At 43.7% G+C, this 26,104-nt stretch overlaps 1 protein-coding gene across 2 annotated transcripts in view; it reads right to left on the bottom strand.

The window, feature by feature from the left end:
- RAB37 (RAB37, member RAS oncogene family) overlaps positions 1-23,909 on the bottom strand; it is a 63,467-nt gene extending 39,558 nt beyond the window's left edge. Inside the window, exon 1 of one of the 2 annotated variants that reach the window (XM_078066046.1) lies at positions 23,313-23,909. In XM_078066046.1, coding sequence (XP_077922172.1) covers positions 23,313-23,384 — 72 coding nt within the window. In that variant the 5' untranslated portion in view covers positions 23,385-23,909. The remainder of the gene's footprint in view (positions 1-23,312) is intronic. The other variant, XM_078066045.1, reaches the window with a different exon arrangement.
- Between the last annotated feature and the right edge of the window lie 2,195 nt (positions 23,910-26,104).

Genomic DNA, 26,104 nt, shown 5'->3' with positions numbered 1-26,104 from the left:
CTGACTGAGTGCCTAATTATTTATAGCTTGTCTAAAGTTGCTGGGCTTTCCCTCCTTTGATTTTTAAATCATTAATATTTAAAGATCCCACTTATGAAAATTGTAGGTTTGGAGCAGTCTCCTTTCAACAACTGTATGCATATTACTGGCTCCCAGAAGATGGAGCCTTCTTCTTTTTTTTTTTTTCCCAAAGATCTTATTTATTTATTTGACAGAGAGAGAAGGAGCAAGACAGCACAAGCAGGGATAGTGGCAGGCAGAGGGAAAAGCAGGCTCTCTGCTGAGCAGAGAGCCCAATGTGGGACTTGATCCCAGGACCTGGGATCGTGACCTAACCCAAAGGCAGACCCTTAACTGACTGAGCCACCCAGGTGCCCCAAAGATGGAGCCTTTTTGAGAGTCAGTTGAGGGAGAGAAACATACTGAGCCGGTAATCTTCAAAATACATGATTAAGATAAATGCTGGACACGGGTGCTTGGGTGGCTTAGTTGGTTAAGCGACTGCCTTCGGCTCAGGTCATGATCCTGGAGTCCTGGGATCGAGTCCCGCTGAGCAGCGAGCCTGCTTCTCCCTCTGACCCTCCCCCCTCTCATGCTCTCTCTCTCTATCTCATTCTCTCTCTCAAATAAATAAATAAAATCTTTAAAAAAAAAAAGATAAATGTTGGACTGAAGTGAGGCTGAAAACCTACCTTTGCTTGATACCTTGGAAATAGAGTTCATAGCCACTTAGCCTTGGAAAGGCCAGACTGCTGGAAACAGTTGATATCATGTACCAGTACTTTTTTTAGATTGGAAGGGATTGCTATTGTGGTCAGCCATTTTTTTTTTACCAAGCAGGTGCATTCTTTTCCAATGTAAATGGAATTGAGAATTGGTCAGATCATTGAAAAAGTTGCTTAAATCAGGAAACTGTAAAAGAAGTATATTCTTTATTTAAGTGACTTCTTTCTACTCAAAATATCTAAACGTGTAGTAATTTGCTAGTGTTCTGATGTAGACTTAAGTCTTTTCTTTGCTTACAGGTCTGCTGAAGGAAGAGCTCATTGTTGTTTCTGCACAAACCGCCCACGTTGTATTGTCTTGTTCCAGTTTCTCTAACATGGAGCAAGACATTCTAGACACTTATGAAGCAATCAGATTGCAAGACCTTTCTTCGTTTTTACGTTTTTTCCTCCTGATATTTTACAGTTCTCTCACTCATTCCTAGTTTAGTTAGCAATTTTTTGACAGAATTTTTTTTTTTAACGACATGGTTTTATTGAGTCTTTCCAAAGCATTCAATCTAGTTTTTGTAGAAATGACCATTCTTTTTTTGTTTACCCTCTTATGACATTGGTCAATATCCTTTTTGTTTGCACTTTTTTTTTTTTAAAGATTTTATTTATTTATTTGACAGAGAGAGACACAGTGAGAGAGGGAACACAAGCAGGGGGAGTGGGAGAGGGAGAAGCAGGCTTCCCGCCGAGCAGGGAGCCCGATGTGGGACTCGATCCCAGGATCCTGGGATCATGACCTGAGCCGAAGGCAGACGCTTAACGACTGAGCCACCCAGGCGCCCCCTGTTTGCACTTTTAATTGATTAGTTTATACGTGGATTAATTGACATAATTATAATTAGTGTGTATGATTGACCAAAAGTTTAAAGAGTGTTGGCTAATCTGGTACATTGGTTAAGAGAAGGTTTTGTTAAGAAAGTTTCTACTAAACTATTTGTTATGACCCTAATTTCATAAAAGAAAGGACATTTGAGCACGACCAGGCCAGAATAGTAGGCAGGTTTCCTAAGAAAGGATAGTTGATAGCTTTCTGCCAATATGGTTTAGGCTGTGTGTGTGTAATCTCTTACAAATTGATTGATACTTTGTCCAGGGATGGTACTCACATGTGGACTAAGGACTGGCAGCCACTGATCTCATTCACACTGTTCTCTGGACATGGATTCTCTCTGCTATATCCCAGCCGGTGTGGCCTAGGGTTCCCCAAAGGCCTCTAGTAATCATATTCGTCTGGACGCTGACTAAGGTTGTCATTCACGATGGCCCCATGGCCCTACATCAGTTGGGAAAAGGGCCTCTTCAGTCAGATTCCCCCTGCCCAGCATAAGCCCTTCCCCAAACTAGCCCATTGTGACTACAAACTCACATGGCCCTGTCTTGAGGGTGTGCAGTTCTTGCATCAAGAAAGGATGATGAACTCAGTTCTGCTGAAGGAACCTCTGAGGACAGGTTCAGAATTAAAGAAGGGGTAAGACTTTGTTCCTAAGGGTCACAGATAGAGAAGAGACATTCTAGACCTTTGTGTGGTAGAACATCTACTTCAGCAGAGAGGAGGTGTTTACTACAGGTTCCAGCATAAAAATTCCATCCTGGGGAGTTTCTGAAGCCTCCCACATCCCTCCCCATCATCACCTTCCTTCTTCTGTGTTGCAGACCCAGATGTCCCCAATCCTGTCTTTTTTTTAGCTTATTGTTTCATTTTAAGTTATAAAATATTTGATGAGTCTATATAATGTGTATATATGTTATAAAACATAATGAAACAAACACCCATGTACCTGCCACCCTACTGAAGAAATGGAGTTTTACCAATGCTACCAAAGCCACACAGCTCATTATTTTCCTTTTTTTCTCCCAAGGAGGAATATGCTTGTATAAAGTGGCTTCGGGTTCCCTCACAGCCCTTGACCCACTCTCCTTGCCTTCATGTCAATTAGCAAGGTCATCAGGGGAGCTGGTCTGCATTACGGAGCATTCTGTACCAAACTGACAAGTCTATGCAGCTCTTCTTATTTTAATATTATTTTTCTCCGTCAATAAAACCAATGCCCAATTGTGCCTTTGTGTTATTTCAGGATCTGGCAATTGTTTTGCTATTTGAAAAGCAGCCACATAGAGTTTCCTTCTGGAATTCCCACACAGAGTACTGCCCTCTGTCAAGGATGGTGAGGGTTTCTGTGATAAAGAAGCAAAAGGTTGGGGCGCCTGGGTGGCTCAGGTGTTAAGCGTCTGCCTTCAGCTCAGGTCATGATCCCAGGGTCTTGGGATCGAGCCCCACATTGGGCTCCCCGGTCTGCAGGAAGCCAGCTTCTCCCCCTCCCACTCTCCCTGCTTGTGTTCTCTTCTCGCTGTGTCTCTCTTTGTCAAACAAACAAAATCTTTAAAAAAAAAGAAAAAAAAGAAGCAAAAGGTCACAGCCCCTGGTCTCAGTCATACTGCCCGCTGCCAGCCTTCTGGTCATTGGAAGGAGTTGCCAAGTTCAGACAATGACCTCATTTTAAAATTTCACACTGCCTCTGCAAGATTAATAATAAGCCAGAAAAGCAGAAGGACTAAACCCCAGAGACCCTGTGATCTTCCACTGAAATCTTTGGCAAGTGAAAGTAGGAGCAGTGGAGAGGTAAAGTATTTTCTCTTAAAACACACTGAGACATGAGAACAGAAGAGAGAGGAAGTGGAGGTAAAGTGAAGGGGAGTCTTCCCCGGAGTGGTGTTGGTGTCAGTTGAGTCTAGGCTTTCTTTCCTGGGGTTGCTATCCTGCAGTTGGGTTTCATGGAGGCAAATCCCCAGGAGGTAATATTGCTTGGCTCCTCTGCCCTTGAGACCCAATTAACGGTGACTCACTGCAGTAAGCCTGCTTTCCAATGGCATCTGGGCAGCTCTGGAGGCAGTCTTGAATCTGCATTGCGAATGAATGTCCCCCATGGCACTGACTCTGCTTTAGTGTGTGTCCTGGGCCAGGCTGAAATTGTCACCAGGGTTGCACTAGAATTGTGGGAAGTCAGCATCAGAAGGGGCAGTTTCCGGGTCAAGTCTTGCTTTCCCTGAGAATCCCGGGGGTCCAGGGAGGGCCATGTCAGCATGATAATTCGGAAGAGTTCAGGACTTGGGATCAGATGCCCTAGGGCGGGGTTCTGTCTTTTATTTACTTGCTGAGTGGCCTTGGACTATCATGATCACAAAATGTCTCTCGGGGTCCCTTGACTCCTCTGCATAACAGAGTTTCACCGAAGTGCCACACCCTCTGGCCTGTGACTTCAAAACAACCACAGTAACCTTCTGGTTTCCAGTTTGTAATAGCTTGGGTCCGCACCCATATCTCTCCAGCAGATCCCATGTATCTCTGAGAAGTCCCTTGGAGTTACCACTCACATGCCCCATAGAAGGCTCCTTCAAGGCTTTTTTAAAGCAAAATGCTAGCATTTAGTAAATATGGGTGGTGGGTACAGGGGCATTTCTTTTTTTGTTATGGTATTCTCTGTGCTTTTTTTATTATTTATTTTTTATTTTTATATATTTTTATTGTTATGTTAATCCCCATACATTACATCATTAGTTTTAGATGTAGTGTTCCATGATTCATTGTTTGTGCATAACACCCAGTGCTCCATGCAGAACGTGCCCTCCCCAATACCCATCACCAGGCTAACCCATCCACCCACCCCCTTCCCCTCTAGAACCCTCAGTTTGTTTTTCAGAGTCCATCATCTCTCATGGTTCGTCTACCCCTCCGATTTCCCCCCTTCATTCTTCCCCTCCTGCTATCTTCTTCTTCTTTTTTTCCTTAATATATATTGCATTATTTGTTTCAGAGGTACAGATCTGAGATTCAACAGTCTTGCACAATTCACAGCGCTTACCAGAGCACATACCCTCCCCAGTGTCTATCACCCAGTCACCCCATCCCTCCCACCCCACCCCCCACTCCAGCAACCCTCAGTTTGTTTCCTAAGATTAAGAATTCCTCATATCAGTGAGGTCATATGATCCATGTCTTTCTCTGTTTGACTTATTTCGCTCAGCATAATACCCTCCAGTTCCATCCACGTCGTTGCAAATGGCAAGATCTCATTCCTTTTGATGGCTGCATAATATTCCATTGTATATATATACCACATCTTCTTTATCCAGTCATCTGTCGATGGACATCTTGGCTCTTTCCACAATTTGGCTATTGTGGACATTGCTGCTATAAACATTGGGTGCACGTACCCTTTCGGATCCCTACTTTTGTATCTTTGGGGTAAATACGCAGCAGTGCAATTGCTGGATCATATGGTAGCTCTATTTTCAACTTTTTGAGGAACCTCTATACTGTTTTCCAGAGTGGCTGCACCAGCTTGCATTCCCACCAACAGTGTAGGAGGGTTCCCCTTTCTCTGCATCCCCGCCAACATCTGTCATTTCCTGACTTGTTAATTTTAGCCATTCTGACTGATGTGAGGTGGTATCTCATTGAGGTTTTGATTTGGATTTCCCTGATGCCGAGCGATATTGAGCTCTTTTTCATGTGTCTGTTGGCCATTTGGATGTCTTCTTTGGAAAAATGTCTGTTCATGTCTTCTGCCCATTTCTTTATTGGATTCTTTGTTCTTTGGGTGTTGAGTTCGGTAAGTTCTTTATAGATTTTGGATACTAGCCCTTTATCTGATATGTCATTTGCAAATATCTTCTCCCATTCTGTCGGTTGTCTTTTGGTTTTGTTGACTGTTTCCTTTGCTTTGCAAAAGCTTTTTATCTTGATGAAGTCCCAATAGTTCATTTTTGCCCTTGCTTCCCTTGCCTTTGGCGATGTTTCTAGGAAGAAGTTGCTGCGGCTGAGGTCGAAGAGGTTGCTGTCTGTGTTCTCCTTTAGGATTTTGATGGATTCCTGTCTCACATTGAGGTCTTTCAACCATTTGGAGTCTATTTTTGTGTGTGGTGTAAGGAAATGGTCCAGTTTCATTCTTCTGCATGTGGCTATCCAATTTTCCCAACACCATTTGTTGAAGAGACTGTCTTTTTTCCATTGGATATTCTTTCCTGCTTTGTCAAAGATTAGTTGGCCATAGAGTTGAGGGTCCATTTCTGGGCTCTCTATTCTGTTCCATTGATCTATGTGTGTGTTTTTGTGCCAGTACCATACTGTCTTGATGATGACAGCTTTGTAATAGAGCTGGAAGTCCGGAATTGTGATGCCGCCAGCTTTGCTTTTCTTTTTCAACATTCCTCTGGCTATTCGGGGTCTTTTCTGGTTCCATACAAATTTTAGGATGATTTGTTCCATTCTTTGAAAAAAGTGGATGGTATTTTGATGGGGATTGCATTGAATGTGTAGATTGCTCTAGGTAGCATTGACATCTTCACAATATTTCTTCTTCCAATCCATGAGCATGGAACGTTTTTCCATTTCGTTGTGTCTTCCTCAATTTCTTTCATGAGTATTTTATAGTTTTCTGAGTACAGATCCTTTGCCTCTTTGGTTAGATTTATGCCTAGGTATCTTATGATTTTGGGTGCAATTGTAAATGGGATTGACTCCTTAATTTCTCTTTCTTCTGTCTTGTTGTTGGTGTATAGGAATGTCACTGACTTCTGTGCTTTGTTTTTATATCCTGCCACTTTACTGAATTCCTGTATGAGTTCTAGCAGTTTTGGGGCAGAGTCTTTGGGGTTTTCCACATAAAGTATCATATCATCTGCAAAGAGTGAGAGTTTGACTTCTTCTTTGCCAATTTGGATGCCTTTGATTTCTTTTTGTTGTCTGATTGCTGTGGCTAGGACTTCTAATACTCTGTTGAATAGTAGTGGTGATAGTGGACATCCCTGCCACGTTCCTGACCTTAGGGGGAAAGCTCTCAGTTTTTCCCCATTGAGAATGATATTCGCTGTAGGTTTTTCATAGATGGCTTTTATGATATTGAGGTATGTACCCTCTATGCCTATACTCTGAAGAGTTTTGATCAAGAAAGGATGCTGTAGTTTGTCAAATGCTTTTTCTGCATCTATTGAGAGGATCATATGATTCTTGTTCTTTCTTTTGTTAATGTATTGTATCACGTTGATTGATTTGCGGATGTTGAACCAACCTTGCAGCCCAGGGATAAATCCCACTTGGTCGTGGTGAATAATCCTTTTAATGTACTGTTGGATCCTATTGGCTAGTATTTTGGTGAGAATTTTTGCATCCATGTTCATCAGGGATATTGGTCTGTAGTTCTCCTTTTTGATGGGGTCTTTGTCTGGTTTTGGGATCAAGGTAATGCTGGCCTCATAAAATGAGTTTGGAAGTTTTCCTTCCATTTCTATTTTTTGGAACAGTTTCAGAAGAATAGGTATTAATTCTTCTTTAAATGTTTGGTAGAATTCCCCTGGGAAGCCATCTGGCCCTGGGCTTTTATTTGTTGGGAGATTTTTGATGACTGCTTCAATTTCCTTCGTGGTTATAGGTCTGTTCAGGTTTTCTATTTCTTCCTGGTTCAGTTTTGGTAGTTGATACATCTCTAGGAATGCATCCATTTCTTCCAGGTTATCTAATTTGCTGGCATAGAGTTGCTCATAATATGTTCTTATAATTGTTTGTATTTCTTTGGTGTTGGTTGTGATCTCTCCCCTTTCATTCATGATTTTGTTGATTTGGGTCATTTCTCTTTTCTTTTTGATAAGTCTGGCCAGGGGTTTATCAATCTTGTTAATTCTTTCAAAGAACCAGCTCCTAGTTTCGTTGATCTGTTCTACTGTTCTTTTAGTTTCTATTTCATTGATTTCTGCTCTGATCTTTATTATTTCTCTTCTCCTGCTGGGTTTAGGCTTTATTTGCTCTTCTTTCTCCAGCTCCTTTAGGTGTAGGGTTAGGTTGTGTACTTGAGACCTTTCTTGTTTCTTGAGAAAGGCTTGTGTTGCTATATACTTTCCTCTTAGGACTGCCTTTGCTGCATCCCAAAGATTTTGAATAGTTGTGTTTTCATTTTCATTGGTTTCCATGAATTTTTTAAATTCTTCTTTAATTTCCTGGTTGACCCGTTCATTCTTTAGTAGGATGCTCTTGAGCCTCCATGTATTTGAGTTCTTTCCGACTTTCCTCTTGTGATTGAGTTCTAGTTTCAAAGCACTGTGGTCTGAAAATAGGCAGGGAATGATCCCAATCTTTTGGTACCGGTTGAGACCTGATTTATGACCTAGGATGTGATCGATTCTGGAGAATGTTCCATGGGCACTAGAGAAGAATGTGTATTCTGTTGCTTTGGGATGGAATGTTCTGAATATGTCTGTGAAGTCCATTTGGTCCAGTGTGTCATTTAAAGGCTTTATTTCCTTGTTGATCTTTTGCTTAGATGATCTGTCCATTTCAGTGAGGGGGGTGTTAAAGTCCCCCACTATTATTGTATTGTTGTCCATGTGTTTCTTTGCTTTTGTTATTAATTGCCTTATATAATTGGCTGCTCCCATGTTAGGGGCATAGATATTTACAATTGTTAGATCTTCTTGTTGGATAGACCCTTTAAGTAGGATATAGTGTCCTTCCTCATCTCTTATTACAGTCTTTGGTTTAAAATCTAATTTGTCTCATATAAGGATTGCCACCCCAGCTTTCTTTTGGTGTCCATTAGCAGGGTAAATGGTTTTTCACCCTCTCACTTTCAATCTGGGGGTGTCTTTGGGTCTAAAATGAGTCTCTTGCAGACAGCATATCGATGGGTCTTGTTTTTTAATCCAATCTGATAGCCTGTGTCTTTCGATTGGGGCATTTAGCCCATTTACATTCAGGGTAACTATTGAAAGATAGGAATTTAGTGCCATTGTATTGCCTGTAAGGTGACTGTTACTGTATATTGTCTGTGTTCCTTTCTGGTCTATGTTGCTTTCAGGCTCTCTCTTTGCTTAGAGGACCCCTTTCAAGATTTCTTGTAGGGCTGGTTTCGTGTTTGCAAATTCCTTTAGTTTTTCTTTGTCCTGGAAGCTTTTTATCTCTCCTTCAATTTTCAATGACAGCCTAGCTGGATATAGTATTCTTGGCTGCATATTTTTCTCATTTAGTGCTCTGAATATATCCTGCCAGTCCTTTCTGGCCTGCCAGGTCTCTGTGGATAGGTCTGTTGCCAATCTAATGTTTCTACCATTGTAGGTTACATATCTCTTCTCCCGAGCTGCTTTCAGGATTTTCTCTTTGTCTCTGAGACTTGTAAGTTTTACTATTATATGTCGGGGTGTTGACCTATTTTTATTGATTTTGAGAGGGGTTCTCTGTGCTTCCTGGATTTTGATGCCTGTTTCCTTCCCCAAATTAGGGAAGTTCTCTGCTATAATTTGCTCCATTCTACCTTCTGCCCCTCTCTCTCTTTCTTCTTCTTCTGGGATCCCAATTATTCTAATGTTGTTTCGTCTTATGGTATCGCTTATCTCTCGAATTCTGCCCTCGTGATCCAGTAGTTGTTTATCTCTCTTTTTCTCAGCTTCTTTATTTTCCATCATTTGGTCTTCTATATCACTGATTCTCTCTTCTGCCTCATTTATCCTAGCAGTTAGCGCCCCCATATTTGATTGCACCTCATTAGTAGCCTTTTTGATTTCTACTTGGTTAGATTTTAGTTCTTTTACTTCTCCAGAAAGGGTTTCTCTAATAACTTCTATGCTTTTTTCAAGCCCAGCTAGTATCTTTAAAGTGATGATTCTGAACTCTAGATCCGACATCATACTAATGTCCATATTGAGTAGGTCCCTGGCAGTCAGTACTACCTCTTGCTCTTTTTGTTGAGGTGATTTTTTCCATCTTGTCATTTTGTCCAGAGGAGAATAGATTAATGAGAGAACAAAATGCTAACAGGGTAACAACGTTCCCAGAAAATATACTCTAAACAAATCAGAAAAGACCTGAAGCAGTGGGAAAAGAAAGGGAAAGAGAGAAAAAAGAAAAAGAAAAAAAAAAGGAAATGAAAAAGATGAAGATAAAAACAAACAAAAACAGAACAAAACAAAAAAAAATAGAATGTGATCAACTATGATCAGGCTGGTATATAGATCAGTGCCACACACTAGATTTTGGGTGTATTTGGTCTGTTAGAAGAAAGTGCCTCCCAAAATTTTAAAGAAAGAAAAACTTATATATGTACAAAAATAAGGGTTGATATGACGAAGGGATGGAATATGACTGTAAAGATGGAAATTATAAAAAATTTTATAAAAGGAATTGATAAGAAGTTGTTTGAAAAAAGAAAGAAGAGGATTTAAAAAAAAAGAAAAAAGAAAAAAAAGGGAGAGAATGTGATCAGGCGGGGAGTAGAAAAAAACCATACAATAGAGATTTAGGGTATATTTTGATCTGTTAGAAGAAACTATCTCAAAATTTTAAAGAGAGAGCAACTTATATATATATGCCAAAAATACGGGTAACTACTATGAAGGGGTAGAATATGACTCTAAAAATGAAAAATAAAATTTTTTTTTTTAAAAAAGGGATTGATAAGATGTTGGTTGAAAAAGGGAAAAAGAAAAATTCAAAAAAAAAAAAGACAGTTAAAAAAAAATTTACTTTGAAAGACTAAAGAATCATGGTAAAAAAGCCATGAATTCTATGTGCAGTATTCCCCTAGCACTGGAGTTCTGCTGTTCTCATTGATCGGTAAACTTGGTCTTGGCTGGCTGTTCTCGCTGATCTTCTGGGGGAGGGGCCTGTTGCCGTGGTTCCCAAATGTCTTTGCCGGAGGCAAAATTGCCCCGCCCTTGCCGGTCCGGGCTAAGTCATCTGCTCGGGTTTGCTCTCCGGAGCTTTTGTTCCCTGCAAGCTTTCGGTACAGCTTTGGAGGCGGAGAGTGAAAATGGCGGCCTCCCTGTTTCCGCCCCGGAGGAGCCGAGAACTCAGGCCCCGCTCCTCAGTGCGCCCCCAGAGAAAAGCCGTCAGTCACTCCCGTCTCCCCGGTCTCCGGCCGCACTCCGTTATCACCCAGCCTGTGACCGCGCGTCTCTGTCTCTGGCACCCGACCCCACGTGGAGTCTCCAAACCCCGCAGATCCCCGCGGTGCGCTCCCGCACCTCTCCTCCCGGGGGAAGAAGGTGAGTCTCCCCGGATCTGCCGCTTGTTGGGTCCCTGCTGGAGGAGCAGTGGCCCGACTGTGCCGCGGATCACGGTTTATGGCAACCCCGAGCTGAGAGCCCGCGCCTGGGCTCCGTCTCTGCAGCCGGCTTCCCTGCTCCGATACCTGGGAGCTCTGCCGCACTCAGGCACCCCCGGTCTTTCTGTGACCCCGAGGGTCCTGAGACCACACTGTCCCGCGAGGGTTCCACCCCCCACTTAGCCACTGGAGCGACGTCCCTCAGCGGAGCAGACTTCTAAACGTTCCGATTTTGTGCTCCACGGCTCTATCACTTGCCAGAAGCGGCCGACGGAGGCCCCTCCCCCGCCGTCTATCCTCCCGAATATCGCCTCGGATTCACTTCTCCGCACGTCCTACCTTCCAGAAAGTGGTCGCTTTTCTGTTCAGAGAGTTGTTGCTCTTCTTTTTTTCGATCTCCTGTTGAGTTCGTAGGTGTTCGGATTGGTTTGATCCCTATCCAGCTGAATTCCTGAGAGGAGACGAAATCCAGGTCTCCTACTCCTCCATCATCTTGTTCCACCCCCCCCCTCAGTATTCTCTGTGCTTTTTGATAAGCTTCAACATTTCAGAATTATAATGAATTTTCATGTGTTCACACAATGGGATACTATGCAGTCATTGAAAATAATGAGGATGAAATGTGGATGACAAAATGTCTGTGAGGTGGATATAAATATATACAGCCCACCCTGAACAACGGTGGGAGGGGGGTTAGGAGTGTTGACTCCTGTGCAATTGAAAATCCACATATAACTTTTGACTCCCCCAAAACTTAACTACTTAGTCTACTGTTGACTGGAAGCCTTATTGATAGTACAGTTGATCAACACATATTTTGCATGTTATATATTCCATTCTGTTTTCTTCCAATAAAGTAAGCTAGAGAAAAGAAAATGTTATTAAGAAAATCATAGGGAAGAGAAATACCATACTGTACTGTATGGCATTTACTGAAAAAAATCTGCATACAAGTGGACCCGTGCAGTTCAAACCCATATTGTTCAAGGGTAAACTGTATATATATTTTGAGAAAGCAATTGCATTTTTATTTAAGATAGGAGTTTTGAAACAGTGGCATCACAGGTAATTTTTGTTTTACATTTCCCAAATTTTGTAATTAGGTATTAATAGCTCTATTAGTTAGGTATTAACAATAATGGCTCCTATGATTGACTAATAGCCAACAAAAGTTGATTGTCCAGTGCTCAGGTCACAAATACAAGTCTCATTTACTTCTTCCCCAGCCCAATGTTGCAGGCACCTATCGCTGAGGCTAAGGCCTCGCCTGTCCACCTTTGGGTGTTCTGATCTGCCTTCCATGACATGCTTCCTGCTACCCATGACCCTTGCAGATTGCTCTTGTGCTTGGCACAACCATTCCTTGCCAGTGAAAGCCACTGGTGATACAGTGACAGCCCTGGGTGGGGGGAGATACTGATCACCCCTTTGCCATTCTGCTCAGAACTACTGCCCAGACCTGGGTTCAGACCACCCCCAGGGGTTCTTTTTTCTTTTCTTTTTCTTTTTTAAGTAGACTCCATGCCCAGCATGGAGCCCAACTTGGGGCTCGAACTCACAACCGTGAGATGGAGACCTGAGCCGAAATCAAGAGTCGGACACCCAACCGACTGAGCCACCCAAGTGCCCGGATCCTCTAGGGGTCCTTATTTGACAGCAGCAACAGTTACACAGTTTGGGGTCCAGCACAAAATGAAAATATGGGACTCTGTACAAAACTATTGAGAAGATCTCAAGATAGTGACAGCAGGGCATTAAAGCAATTATAGGGCCCTTCCAAAGGTGGAGCCCCATGTGACTGTCCACCCACGAAGCTGGACTTACTTGGGAGTCTCCCATCCCAATTCTCATCTGCCTTCATGTGGCCATAGACTGCTCGTGCCTCACCCCCACTGGAAAAATTCAGGTGTCTTCACACCGACTGACCCTGGTCCCAAAACCAGGGGAAGAGCTAGCCCCTCATTCCTACCTGAGCCTCCCCTCCTGTGTCCTCATCCGCTGCCCCCACACTGACCTCCTTCTGGGGTGGCTGAAAGTTGGGTCATCTGTTTCCTCTACAGGAAAGTCTACTCCCACCCATAGGGTGAGGTCTGGCTCCACAGCCCCAATAAGCTTTATAGGGTGACATCAGTTCATTACCTAAGTCTGTCTATTAATAATCTAAGTCTGGGTATCCAGTCTTAAATGACACCATGTATGGGACACAACTAGCTCAGTTCTTTTTCAGTCACTTCTCATTAAAGATTTAAAAATATTGAAAAAAGAAAAAAAAACAGGGGGCGCCTGAGTGGCTCAGTTGGTTGAGTGACTGACTCTTGATCTCAGCCCAGGTGGAGTCAAGCCTACTTAAAAAAAAAAAAATTGGGACCCAGCTTCCCCTGGGATTACCATGGGGTCCTCTTGTTTTTGCATGACTAGCCTACAGCTAACACACCCTCATTTTCCTTGGAAAACACTCTTCCAGTCGTGACCGATAGGGCTTGGGTGGGACCGACTCCTCCTCCAGGGGTGGACACATGACTCATTTCTGTCCAATAAGCATTAGATCTAGGACTTTAGTGGAAACTAGCAACCCTGGGGCTGTGACCTGGACCTGCTGGCAGTCATGTGACCCCATGAGGTGAGGCCTTCCTGTGAAGAAAGCCGAATTAGAGGGAAGAATGTTGAGAGACAGAAAGAGACAGATGCCATTGTTTGAATCCCTGGATCCAACTGAACAGCATCCCCAGGCTTCTCAGTTACATGAGCCAATGGATTTTCTTTTTTTGTTTAGATGGTTTGACTTGGGTTTTGTCACTGGCAACCAAAAGGGTCCTGACCACGGGAGTTCCCCTTTTAGTGGCAACAGTGATGCCTGGATTGCTTACGTTGTGCTGTGGAAATCAGACAAGACAGCTTATATGCAAGTGCTCTGCAAACTGTAAAGGGCTGTTTGAATGGAATGACCAAGGAAGTACAGTTGGCGAGAGGCCTAGCCAGGTTAAAAGCCTAGTTTTCTTGACACCCCAAGTCCCTTCTCTTCTTTAGCTAATGAGCTGCCTCCTGCTCTAAGCAAATCAGTGAGCAGGTAGGGGGTGGACAGGGCAGGGGCTGGACAGGGCAGGGGCTGGACAGGGCAGGGGAGGACAGGGCAGGGGGTGGGCCAGACAGTTGGTGGTCAGGGACTACTCTGTGTAGTCTTCTCATGTGTTTGCGGTGCTGCACTATGATGTCTGGAGGAGACCTGGCTTTTTGGGCATGGGGGAGTGAGGGTTCTTGAGGGCATGACTGCAGAGCTCACCTGGCCCCTTGCCTCTGTCTTTCCCAAGTTGCTCTTCATCGGCCAACCTGTCATCCCCAGAGGTCAGAGCTCTGGCATTTTTGGGTTTGGATTTTTATCATTTCAGATCTTTGGAGATGTTCAGGGAGGGGGTGCCAGTTTTGCTTCTACTTACCCAACTCTGCCAAGCTTGGGCCATGGATCTTTACTCCAGGCACTTCTCAGAAGTACACTGGAGAACTCCTCCTTGTCTTGGACACGGACTTGAAGGAATTCCTACCTTGCGGGCCCAGAGCCATTCTGACCTTCAGTGCTGGGACCCCCTCCTGGAGCTGTAGATTTTGCAGCCCTTCAGATCAGTCCCTGAGTCAGGACTCAGAACTTGGTAGCCTGAGGGAGCTGTGAACATTTGACCTGGTTCCCCAGCGCCCACTTCCCACTTCCTATGACCTTTAAGACGTCGTCATAGACACTGAAGTTCATGTGTCATATTGGGCTAAGGTCAGATGTGGCCTGAGTTGTCTCCATGCCAGCCCAGGGACCCGCCTAGCCTGCCACACTCAGTTCCTTGGGGGTAGGGAATGGCCCCTGTTCCCAGGTGTTTAGGAGCACACAATGCTGAATTCATTCTCAAGATTCTCAACCGGCGACATCCAGTTTCAAGGAGGGCACATGGGATGGGGTGGTGGTGGGATATGAAGAAATGGCCCCAATCACCTTTTTCTTCTTTCATGGTTCTCTTCCCTGAAACCCAAATCCCTAAGGCCCTGACAAGGGCACTGAGAGAAATGGAGGCAGAGATATAAGATGACAAATGTCGGTGCGTCTGATGGAGTCTCCTGAAGAGGGAACATCCCCACCCCCTCTCTCTCCCAATCAGGTCAAGTCCTGGGCATTCTCAAGCTCAAAGGCAAGTGGTTCCTAAAGGAGGGCAGGAAATGAGATCTGGAGAGAACAGCACACCCCCTTCCCCTGACACTAGGGTTAAGTACAGCCGGGGAGGCAGGGGTCAGGGGAGAGAGGCCCCGAGGTAGAAGGGGCGGCTATAGGAGTTGCACATCCAAGCTGTGCTCATAGTATAGCCAACCATCACACCACATTGGCCTGGTTTCATGAGACATCTGAATCCCCCAAGTCTCTCTTTTTCTGGATTTCATGCTTAGCAAACAATCCCCTGATTATAATATGGTTTGTCATCTTGAGCAATACATCAGTCTTGTGAGTTTGATTAACATGAGTGTGCCTGGAGAGATGGATCTACTCTTGTGTGAGTGAGCAAAACCAGGCACTAGTCCTAGAGAGCTGGGGGCTACACTGGACTGCTGTCGACAACCTACATGTGACTGCTTTAACCCCCACCCTTGGCCATGTGATCCCCTTGGCAAAGCTCTTTGCCTTCTGCTGACCCTGCCCCATTGGATCTCCAGCTATCTGGGGTTGGAGTCTGGGCTCTGCCACTTATTAGCTGGGTGACCTCAGGTAAGTTTCTTAATGTTTCTGTGGCTTGTTTACTCATTTTTTTTTCTTTGTAAAAAGATTTTATTTATTTATTTATTTTAAAAAAGATTTTATTTATTTATTTGACAGAGAGAGAGACAGTGAGAGAGGGAACACAAGCAGGGGGAGTGGGAGAGGGAGAAGCAGGTTTCCTGCAGAGCAGGGAGCCTGACATGGGGCTTGATCACAGGACCCTGAATCAAGACCTGAGCTGAAGGCAGATGCTTAACAACTGAGCCACCCAGGCGCCCCAAAAAGATTTTATTTATTTATTTGAGAGAGAGAGAGAATCTCAAGCAGACTCTGCTCTCAGCACAGAGCCCGACGCAGGGCTGATCTCACAACCCTGAGATCATGACCTGAGTTGAAATCAGGAGTCGGCTCCTTAACCGACTGAGCCCCCCAGGCGCCCCTCGTTTACTCATCTTTAAAATGAGATTAAAATAGGGTTGTTGTAGGATTGGATGATGTAAAGGCTCAGAACAGTGCTTGGCACATAAGTGCTTTTAGGGGTTTGCTGCTATTATTTAAATTCCCACAATAACTACCTGCTGTGACCTTGAGCAAGTAATTTAATTTTTTTTCCATCTGGCCTCCATTCCCTATTTATAATGTGAAATTAATAATAACATATCCTGGAAAAAGCATGTGGTAAGTGTTAAGTGTCACAGCATATATTAAATTATTTTGTAAACTGTAAAATACTCCACTGATGAACCATGTGTTAATTTTTATCATTTATTACTAACAATTATTAGTCTCATTGGGTCCCTCTAGATTATAGCACAGAGATGATTTTATACTTCTCAGTTCACAACCTTATAAAACCTGAGAAGGGGACCAGGAGAACGGGGAAGAATCTGGGTGAAGACTGCCCCCCACAGAGGGAGGAGGATACTGAGGGGCTGGAGGGGGCTCTGCCTCATCTGGACTAAGTCTCTACCAGCAACGCCATTCCTTCTGAAGGTTAAGGGTTTCTCTATGTGAAGTTGGGAGGGGCTGGAAGAAGCAAGGTCTACCAGTTCCTGAAGTCCCCTGCGGGTATTGCTCTGATACATGACAGACAGATCTGCATTTTAGTAAGCAGGCTTTCTGGGAGTGGTGTGGATGCAAAATTCAAATGGCAGAGGGAGGAAGAGGAGGAGGAGGAGTTGGAGAAAGGTTTGCTTTGCCTTTAAAAGGCCCTTAACAACAAAAGATAAGGAGGGATAGAGACCAAGAACACATTATCACTGGCTCTGCCTATAGCTTGTGAGAGGAGGTGTATGTATGTGGCAGCCAAGGGCGGAGGACTAGTGGTTCAAGACACCTAAAAGTATGCCATTCCAGGGGTGCCTGGGTGGCTCAATCGGTTAAGCACCTGACTCTTAGTTTCAGCTTAGGACATGATCTCAGGGTCGTGGGATTAAGCCCCGCATCAGGCTCCACACTCAGCGCAGAGTCTGCTTGAGATTCTCTCTCTCCCTCTATTTCTCCCCTGCTCTCTCTCTCTCTCTCTAAAATAAATAAATAAATCTTAAAAAAGTAAGCCGTTTGCAGAAGCACAAAGTATTAAATAACACCCTAATGTGGATGGGTCAAAACTGTCTGCTAATAAGCAGAAATACAAATAAGAAAGGAGGGAGCAGACTTTGGCATCAAGGTCAGTGAAACAGGAATTATCTGCTAAGGGATTCTTGAGCTCTGCCTGTTTTAACAATTATTTTCATAGGACCTTGCTACCTTGAGGAGTAGGGTGAGATCTGGGGAGGTTTTGACTGGTAGGGTCAGTGAGGGGTTAACATTTCCAGATCTGTTGTTTGCTGCTGGCTTGGAGCTCTCTCACTTGGCCCCAGAAAACCTCCTCTGGTTGTCTGGTGGGAGGATGGTCCAGGGCTGCTCCCAACTGGGGAAGTGCATTGCCTGAGTGCTCTGTGAGTTGGCAAAGGAGCTGTGAGCTCCATTCTCACTTGCCATCTCTGGGGACTGCTTCTCTTGCCTGAGAAGGGGAGGCTGGAAGCAAGGAGCACACTGGGATAAGGTTAGAGCCACTTCAAATTTTCCGTTTAACTGTTCCCTAGCCTGGTGCTCACCTCTGTCTGTTTACATCCAGCAAAGCTGGGTTTCCTGCCCTTGAAATGCAGGAAGTCAAAGCCACTCCCCAAAACAGCTTATAGGAGGAAATATTAGTGGACTAACACTAGTGAGTCTCAGATATTTTCTCCCCAAAGACCCAGGAACTCCAAATTAGAGGGATGAGTGCTTGGGGAGGAAAGCCCGAAGGGTTTGGAAAACGAGCTTTGAGATGTTGCACCAAGTCACCTTCATTTCCTGCTAAGGTTACCCAAGACAACCAACCAGCACCACTCCCCAAGCCAGCTGCCTGCTCTGGGATCTGGCAGGATGGACAGATCAGTCAAAGGAGTCCCAGACGACCCGAGATCCTCCGTGACGTTAACACACACTTCATTTATTTATCTGAAAACCTCCAGAGCAAGCAAGAAAGGAAAACAAGCAAATGGAAACATTCAACAGTGGGCAACTAACGTTTCCTGGCTTTTTTGTTTGTTCCTGAGCTGAGGATGGAAATCTGGCAATACTGGAGCTAATGCTCTCACTCTGGTTTTACATATTTTTCTTTTTAAAATATTTTATTTATTTCATTTGAGAGAGAGAGAGGGAGGGAGAGAGCACAAGCAGGGGGAGAGGAAGAGGGAGAGGGAGAAGCAGACTCCCCCCTGAGCTGGGAGCCCGACATGGGGCTCAATCCCAGGACCCTGGGATGATGACCTGAGCCAAAGGCAGATGCTTAACCAACTGAGCCACCCAGGAGCCCCATATTTTTTCTTTAAAAAACCAAAAAACAAAAACCAAAAATCCGACACTGCTTTATTGAGGTATGATGAACTCATTTGAAAGTAAAATCTCTTCACCTATAGGGTACAGGTTTTCCTGTGGAACTGGATTCTTTTACCACAAATTCGTGTTCCATGAACATTGTTTAATTGAAAAAAAAAAGTTCCCAAAGGATAAAGAATAGTAGAGGGAGATAGAATAGTGGGTATGGCCTTTTGCAGGGATGGCTCTTTCCTTGGTAAAATTTTCTGGCAGGGAGGTAAAATGCTGCTGAATCCAGAACTTTCTCCAGGATTAGTGGGCGATGACCCAGTGGGAGAGCTAGGCTGGTTGGTGTGTGGAACTCCAGCTTTCTTAAATATTAACTCTTAATCGGAGGCCATTTCAAATTGAGATTAGAAGTAACCTTTTCAGAGGTTTCTTCCTGGGTATCCCTCTGTATCTTCCTGTATCTTTCTTAGGGCACATCTGAGACTCTACACAGTATTATAGCAATGTATGTGCTTGTCTTATAGCCACAAGCTTATTGAAAGTGGGAACAATTTGTGTGTGTGCATGTGTTTTCTCTAAAATACCCAGTGTAGTTTCTTATGCTTTGGGCATGCTCAATACATGTTTGCTGAATGAATAGATAAGGTGCGTGGACCACTTAGGGGTGTGGAAATCACAGGATGAGCCATAGACAGGGAGGTGAAGGAACAGTGCAAGTGAAGAGGGAGGTACTAGAGATGACCTCTTGCCTTTCCTACTTAGCTAGAAGAGGTGTTAGAGCAGAGTCAGAGGGAATGGAAATCCCTTGTAGTACAGAGACCTTGATAATTCAATTTTTTCCCCACAAGAACCAAGCCCTGGATGAATGGATGGACAGACCACATCTTTCTGTCCCCTGGTCAATAGTCTTTCTGAGATGCTACAGAGGAGAGTGACTTTGGTTTAGTAATTATTTGCCTCTCTTGGAACAACACCGGCATGTGGGTGTGCATCAGAGTGCTGGTGATGGTGAATCAGGAAGTAAGCTCTTGAACTGAAGTCTCTGTCCTGATTCACTAGCATCTGGGGCAAAATTCCATGCTTCATTTTTCCTAGGGTTTATGGCCAGGCCCTGGCACCACAAGAATCCAGTCTGTGGGCTGTTCCTGAGCTTCTAGGTCACACCATTGCCCTTGATGGCTCTCAAGACTATACTGGTAGCAAGAGAGGGCTAGGAGTTCTCTCAGCAAAAGAGCAGCAAGGTTGTTCACATGTTTTAAATTATTTAGTTGCATCAAATATTCAGATTTGTGAGAACAACAGCAACTCTATTTAAAAACTCCAAGCATGTGATGGATGAACTCAATGTTTCCAAGCAGTTCCCAGCTTCCAGCCCACACTCCAGGAATATGTTAAGAGTTACTCAAGCTCATCTGGGTCACCCTCTAACTCCTGGGACTAGCTAAAGTGCCAATGCCATCCAAAGCTGATGGTATTTGGCATATGCTTTTCATATAAGTGAATTTTAATGAGAAGTTTTATTGGGTCCCCTGCTTCACCTCCCAGAGAAAGGAAATATTTAACTTAGGAAATCAGATTTGGGGTGTTCACATGGAAGTCTTGATGGTGGGTGTGTGAGCTTAATCCCATGGGATTGTGCCTGTGAAGAATGTGTGTGTGTGAGTATGTGTGTCTGTGTATGGAACTGCTGCTCTTCTCACAAAAATTCATTATTTTGAGTGACGCTCAATGTGACACCTATTGAAGTTGCTCTGAAGCCTGAGATATGTACCCTAATAACCACCGTTTACTAAATGCTTCCTATATGCCAGAGAAACACATATTTACATCTACATATTTACATTATATCATCTAACATCTTCCCTCAAAAGACAATAAGCCAGATAATATTATTCTTATTTTATAGATAAGAAAAGAAGGCTCATAGATGTCATTCAAAGTTCTATCAATCAAGTTCTATCTGATTCCCAGCCTGGGGTTTCTATCCACCATAAAGCAATGTCTCATCCTTAGCAAGTTCCTAAAACTATCCTACATAAAATCTGGCAGCCCTGTCAAAACATTAAATGATACTCCCTCCTCTATAAGAGTAACCTCAGGGGGGAGTATGTGGAAAGGGGTGTGTGGGGGGTTCCTGGGAAGCTGGCAAGATTCTATCTCTTTATTTTGGCAGTGGTTGCACAGAGGTGCTTACTTTGTGATAATCCAGCAGGGTGTACACGCATGATTTGGGGTTTTCTTGTGGTTATTATACTTCAATAAAAAGTTGATCTAAAAGATCATCCTTCCCAGCAGTGAATGTTGGAGGGAAGTCCTGCTTCCCATGGCCAATATGTTCAAATGAATCAACAAGAATTTCTTGGATTCTATTATATAGCAAACTTAAAAATAATACAAATATGTTGATACTCTACCCCTTTACATAAAGATTCTTAGGTGGATCACATTAAAAAATCATTCACAATAATAAAATAATATTAGGAGGAGGTGATCAACATTACATGAAAAAGAAAATTCTCTATACACATGTTACTCTGTCGGGAACCACAGAAGGTTTAAGTCCAGCTTTGGCTCTCAAGATGCTCACAACCAAGCTGAAGAAACCAAGCATTCACTAGTAGTAAGTAGACACTTGTCTTCAAATATATTGGAAGTTGTCGAAACAGGCTCTCTCCCAATTTGGTGATAAATAAACCCAAGGGAAGTGAAGTTCTTGTGGGCTACATCCTGTATTTCATATGTGGGTCACTGAAGTGGGAAAGACCACACTTGTCAATAATTTGAAAACTTTGACCTCCAAATCTTAAAGTGCCAACATGAATATTTACATCTTTATAAGATAGCTTAAACTTGGAGAGAACCAAATATCTAATTACCAGGATGATTTTGTAACTGATTTGTAATTATGTTCCTTAGCTTGCATGCAGTTTCTACTGGGTCTAGATTCACAACCTCAAAGAACACAGATCTTATTCTAGTTTACTTCAAACTGCAACCATTTTAAAACTTCCTGGCTGGGACAGTTGTTATAAATTTCTCTTTTTCTCTATACCTCAGGGGTTCAGGGACCTGGAGGAGAAGTCACATGGACTATTCAAATTTACAGACGCACTTCTGTTAGTAGTTGATTTTCCTTCATTTGCGTCAGAAATAGCCAGTGTGACGCAGGCCCATGTGTCTGAAACTTTAGAAATGAAACTTTAGAAAATGAAACTTTGCATATTTATTTCCTAGGGATTGTTTTAAAATACAAATTCAGATTCGGTAGGTCTGGGGTGGGGCCTGAGATTTCACATTAAAAATTTTTTTATTTATCTATTTTATTTATTTTTTTATTACGTTGTGTTAGTCACCATACAGGACATCATTAGTTTTTGATGTAGTGTTCCATGGTTCATTGTTTGCGTATAACACCCAGTGCTCCACGCAATACATGCAATATGTGCCCTCCTTAATGCCCATTATTTATGTATTTTAAAGAGAGAGAGATAGCATGAGTGGGAGGGGCAGAGGGAGAGAGACTCTCAGGCGGGGCTCGGTCTCACGACATTGAGATCATGACCTGAGCTGAAACCAAGAGTTGGTCGCTTAACTAACTACGCCACCCAGGCGCCCTCACATTTTTAACAAGCTCTCAGGTAATGCCAGTGCTGCTGGCCTGTGGACCACACTTGTGAGAAAAAAGTTATTAGACTTGGAGTCAGAATTCCAGGCTTTTAGTACCAGCTCTGCCATTTACTACCTTGTTTTCTTAGACAAGTCACTTCCCCTCTTTGGACTTTAGTTTCCTCAAATACAAACTGTGTAATAGGGGAAGAGGGTGAATTGGATTATTTAAGAGATTGCATTCATGGGATTTTTATTATTTATTTAAAATTTTATTTATTTATTTAAGTAATCTTTATGCCCAACAAGGGGCTCGAACTCAGGACCCCGAGATCAAGAGTCACATGCTTTTCCAACTGAACCAGCCAGGTGCCCCACATTCATGGAATCTTTAGAGTGATATTTTTATTTAAATAATCTCCAAGTATAGGACCATGTACAGCTTTTCAGGGGACTAACAGATAAATTGGTATTAGCAAAGTAGGATATATAAGGGCTCAATGAGGAGGGCAAAGCAAGGGATGAGGAGCAATCCATGACTTCTTATGGGAAATATAAGGCTCTGATTCTTTTGAAGTGATGGATTTTGGATTAAAAGACTTGCCTAGAGAGAGGCTGCTACTTTTCCCCAACAATCACTTCAAGAGGAAACCTACATTATTGAGATTTGAGTTGCATAAGAAATTTGAATGAGGGAAGCAAGGGATGAGTTAGAGCTTTGAAATAAGCAAACACTTTCGGGTGGCTGGAGGGCAGCTTTCTGGAGCCAGGAGGCAGTCTAATTTGAAAATAACAGTTTGTTTCTGCTGTAGATCATTTCTATGTCTAATTTCACCCTGGAATTCAGGTCTTTGACCATAATGGCCAGACCTGGCAGGGCCGGAGCTTGGGAGGCACGGGTGAGAGGACAAACGGCCTTCCAGAAGGGTCACGGACGGACAGGGTGCTCAGGGGACACAAGAGTTCAAATGGATGAGAGGCAGGAGGAAGTGAGTGAGAACGGGACACAGGTGATTTAAAAGAATTGAACGGAGCTCCTGATAATCTGAGTCTCTGGCGTCGGCCCCTCCCCCAGTGTTTACGCATATCTGTTTTGAACCGCAAACAGGATCAAACAGAAAGCGTTCACAGGCTCACAGATATGGGCTAGTTTCTCTTTAAGTCCCGAAGCCAAGTCAGGGGAGCGGAGAGAACTCCTGTTGACGGCGCCCTCTCCCAGCGTTGGGATGGGGGCAGGGGACTGCAGGAGATTCTTACCTTATGCAGGACGTGCTCATTGAAGTCACGGCTAGCTCCCCACTGGTAGGAGTCCAGTCTCTGCTGGTCCATGCCCGGAGTGGAGCCCACTGCTTCTCGCCTTCCCAGCGTTCTGCGTCAGCGCTCCCAGCAGCTCGGTCCAGGTTCCGCTAGGTGCGGCAAGCTCGGATCTAGCCCCACGGGCCGGGCCGCATCCAGTTTCAGCACTGGACAGCTCCCGCGGCTGTGGCGGCGGCGTACCTAGTACGTGGTCGGGGGTGGGGGTGGGCGGCAGGCAGCCCCTCCCCTCCGTAACCGCGGCGTTTCAGCACCAGGAACAGCGATCGATAGTGTCCCTCTGCGCCTGGGACCCGAGTTCTGAGATCCCGTCCGCTCAGAATTCCCTGTCTTGTGACTCCAAGATGCTGGCACAGACTCAAGATTTCAGTCTCACTGGTGGTCTGTGCATATCTGGTTCAGCTACCGGACTTCGGAGGCTCAGCGTCCGGCTGCGTCCCCAGGGTATTGCGGTCTCGGGAGATCACCCTTCCTGATTCTCAGTGAAAGAGCATCCCCGTCATACCGCGGAGCTCAGCTCTCCTCCCGCGTTTGCAGGGGTGAAGTCCTGGCGCAGCTTCTCTTTTGGTCCCTGGACAGCTCCCTCCAGTATGTATGAGGCTTGCGAGTCCTTGAAGTCCTGAATTACTTTGCAAAATTCTGCTTAACCACATTTTCCCAGGGAGAGGGTCTAGAGCTTTAATAACACTCTCCAGGGTGCTCGTGACCCACAAAAGTGAGGAACAATTGGCTCAGGAGAGGCAGAATGGTGGTTTGATTAAGAGTGCAGGCTCAGAGTTCAAATGTGAGCTCTGAAAATTACTAGTTGTGTAACCTTGGGCAAGTTACTCAACTTTCCCTAAGTGTCCACAAAATAGAGACAATAATTGTACCTACACTCTGGTGTTGTTCTGAGGATTTAGTAAGTTAATTTATGTAAATAGCATTGAAGGATGCCTGGCATGTATTAAGAACACAAAGAATGTTTGCTATTATGCACTCTGGGCAGGGAGATGGGAAGCTTTAGCTACCTCCACTAAACACCAGGGGAGTTCTTCTGCTGGGACCCCCCCTCCCCCATTTGCAGTTACATCACTATCTAGAATAGGAGAGCACGGGAATGGGGGCTGAGGTTTTGGCCTTGGGGGTTATCCTCATATGATGACCCTGGTGTTCAGCAGGCAGCTACATCACTAGGCACAAGTCCTATTACCACTGGCCATTGGTCAATATGGAGGGGAAGGTCCAGGCCTAAGGTTAAGAGAGTGTGCTTTACTCCTGGGTTTCAGCTCCTTTTTGGCTAGTGGCCTTAGCCAAATCACTTATGTCTTTGGGATTATGTTCTCTCATTTGTAAAGCAGGTAGAGGAATGTGTGGCTATTTCACTGGGTTTTTGTGAAGAGTAAATGAGAAAATGTACATAAAATCTTTCTTTTCTTTTAAACCATAAATGAAATTTCATGTATAAAGTGTTATTACTACTGGAATCTCTACACTATAGATAGTGAGTAGTGATTAAATGAACAAAGCCAGGTAACCAGTGTGTTTGTGTGTATGACATTCTCACTAGGCCTACAATTGGGGTTCTTAACCTGAGGTGAATAGATGGTCTTTAGGGAATTGCGAACCTGTGAAAACATTATTGAAACTTTTCCTTATGCACATTTTTCTGGTGAGAAGTCCCATAGATTTCATTATGTTCCCAAAGTTGTCTATTCTAAAAAACTTAAGGACTAATAGCTTGGAGAAAGTCTCATCATAACTTTCTCCTGGGCTTCCTCACCATCCATGATGGTTGTGGGTAAGAAGGTCCAGAAGCCAATGGTTGCTTTGCTCCAAGCCTCACATTCCTGGGAAGGGTCACCCTTCTCAGGGTATGGTTCTGAGCACTGAAGATTCGGAAACCTGATTTCATCTGTTGGCGTAAGGGCTAGGAAGAGCACATATTATAGGAGGATCCAAAATGATCTGGAGTTGATGACAGAAGACTTCCCTGAGAAATGATATTTAAGCTGAGATCTGAAGAAAGAGTGGGCATCAGTCAGGTGAAGGGAGTGGTGGTGTGACTCTAGGAAAAGTGATCAGCATGTACAAAAATGTTATGCTATCAAGGAACTGAAAAAAGACCAGCCTGACTGGAGTCCAGAGAGGGAGGGGTGGGGGATGATGGGAGAAGAGTCTAGAGAGGTAAGTAAGGACCAGATCATGTGGGTTGTGTTAAGAGTTTTGGACTCTATTCTAAGAGCCACGCGAAGTCATTGAAGTCATACTTTAAGTAGGGGAGTGACACAGCCAGATTTGGGATTTAAAGATACTATTCTTGTTGCTGTGTGGGCTAAGAGCCAAAAATAAATCTACTCATTTTTTTTCTTATTGATTTATAAAATCTCTTTATATATTAAGGACATTAATCCTTTATGTCATAAATATTTCATTATGTTCTGTAGATTTTTTTCAATTACTAACTTTGTTTATGTTTTTGTTTTACTATATTAAAGTTTTTAATTTTTAAGTTTGGACTGAGCATGAGTAGGCATTAGTCAGGCAGAGGATATCAGAAGGCATATTGTTGAGCAAGCAAAAAAAGCAAAGGAAAATAACCACTATATTGTACACCTGAAACTAATATCATACTGTATGTTAACTATACTGGAATTAAAATTAAAGAAACAAAAAAAGTAAAGGAAAATAGATATTTTTAAAAGAATATGTCCATTAAAATGTAATAGGATAAAGGTTAATTTTCTTCATTCTGG

The sequence above is a fragment of the Halichoerus grypus genome, chromosome 2 (genome assembly GCF_964656455.1).
Source record: "Halichoerus grypus chromosome 2, mHalGry1.hap1.1, whole genome shotgun sequence".
In the NCBI taxonomy this organism is placed as follows: Eukaryota; Metazoa; Chordata; class Mammalia; order Carnivora; family Phocidae; genus Halichoerus; species Halichoerus grypus.
This window is presented reverse-complemented; position numbering and strand designations above follow the sequence as displayed.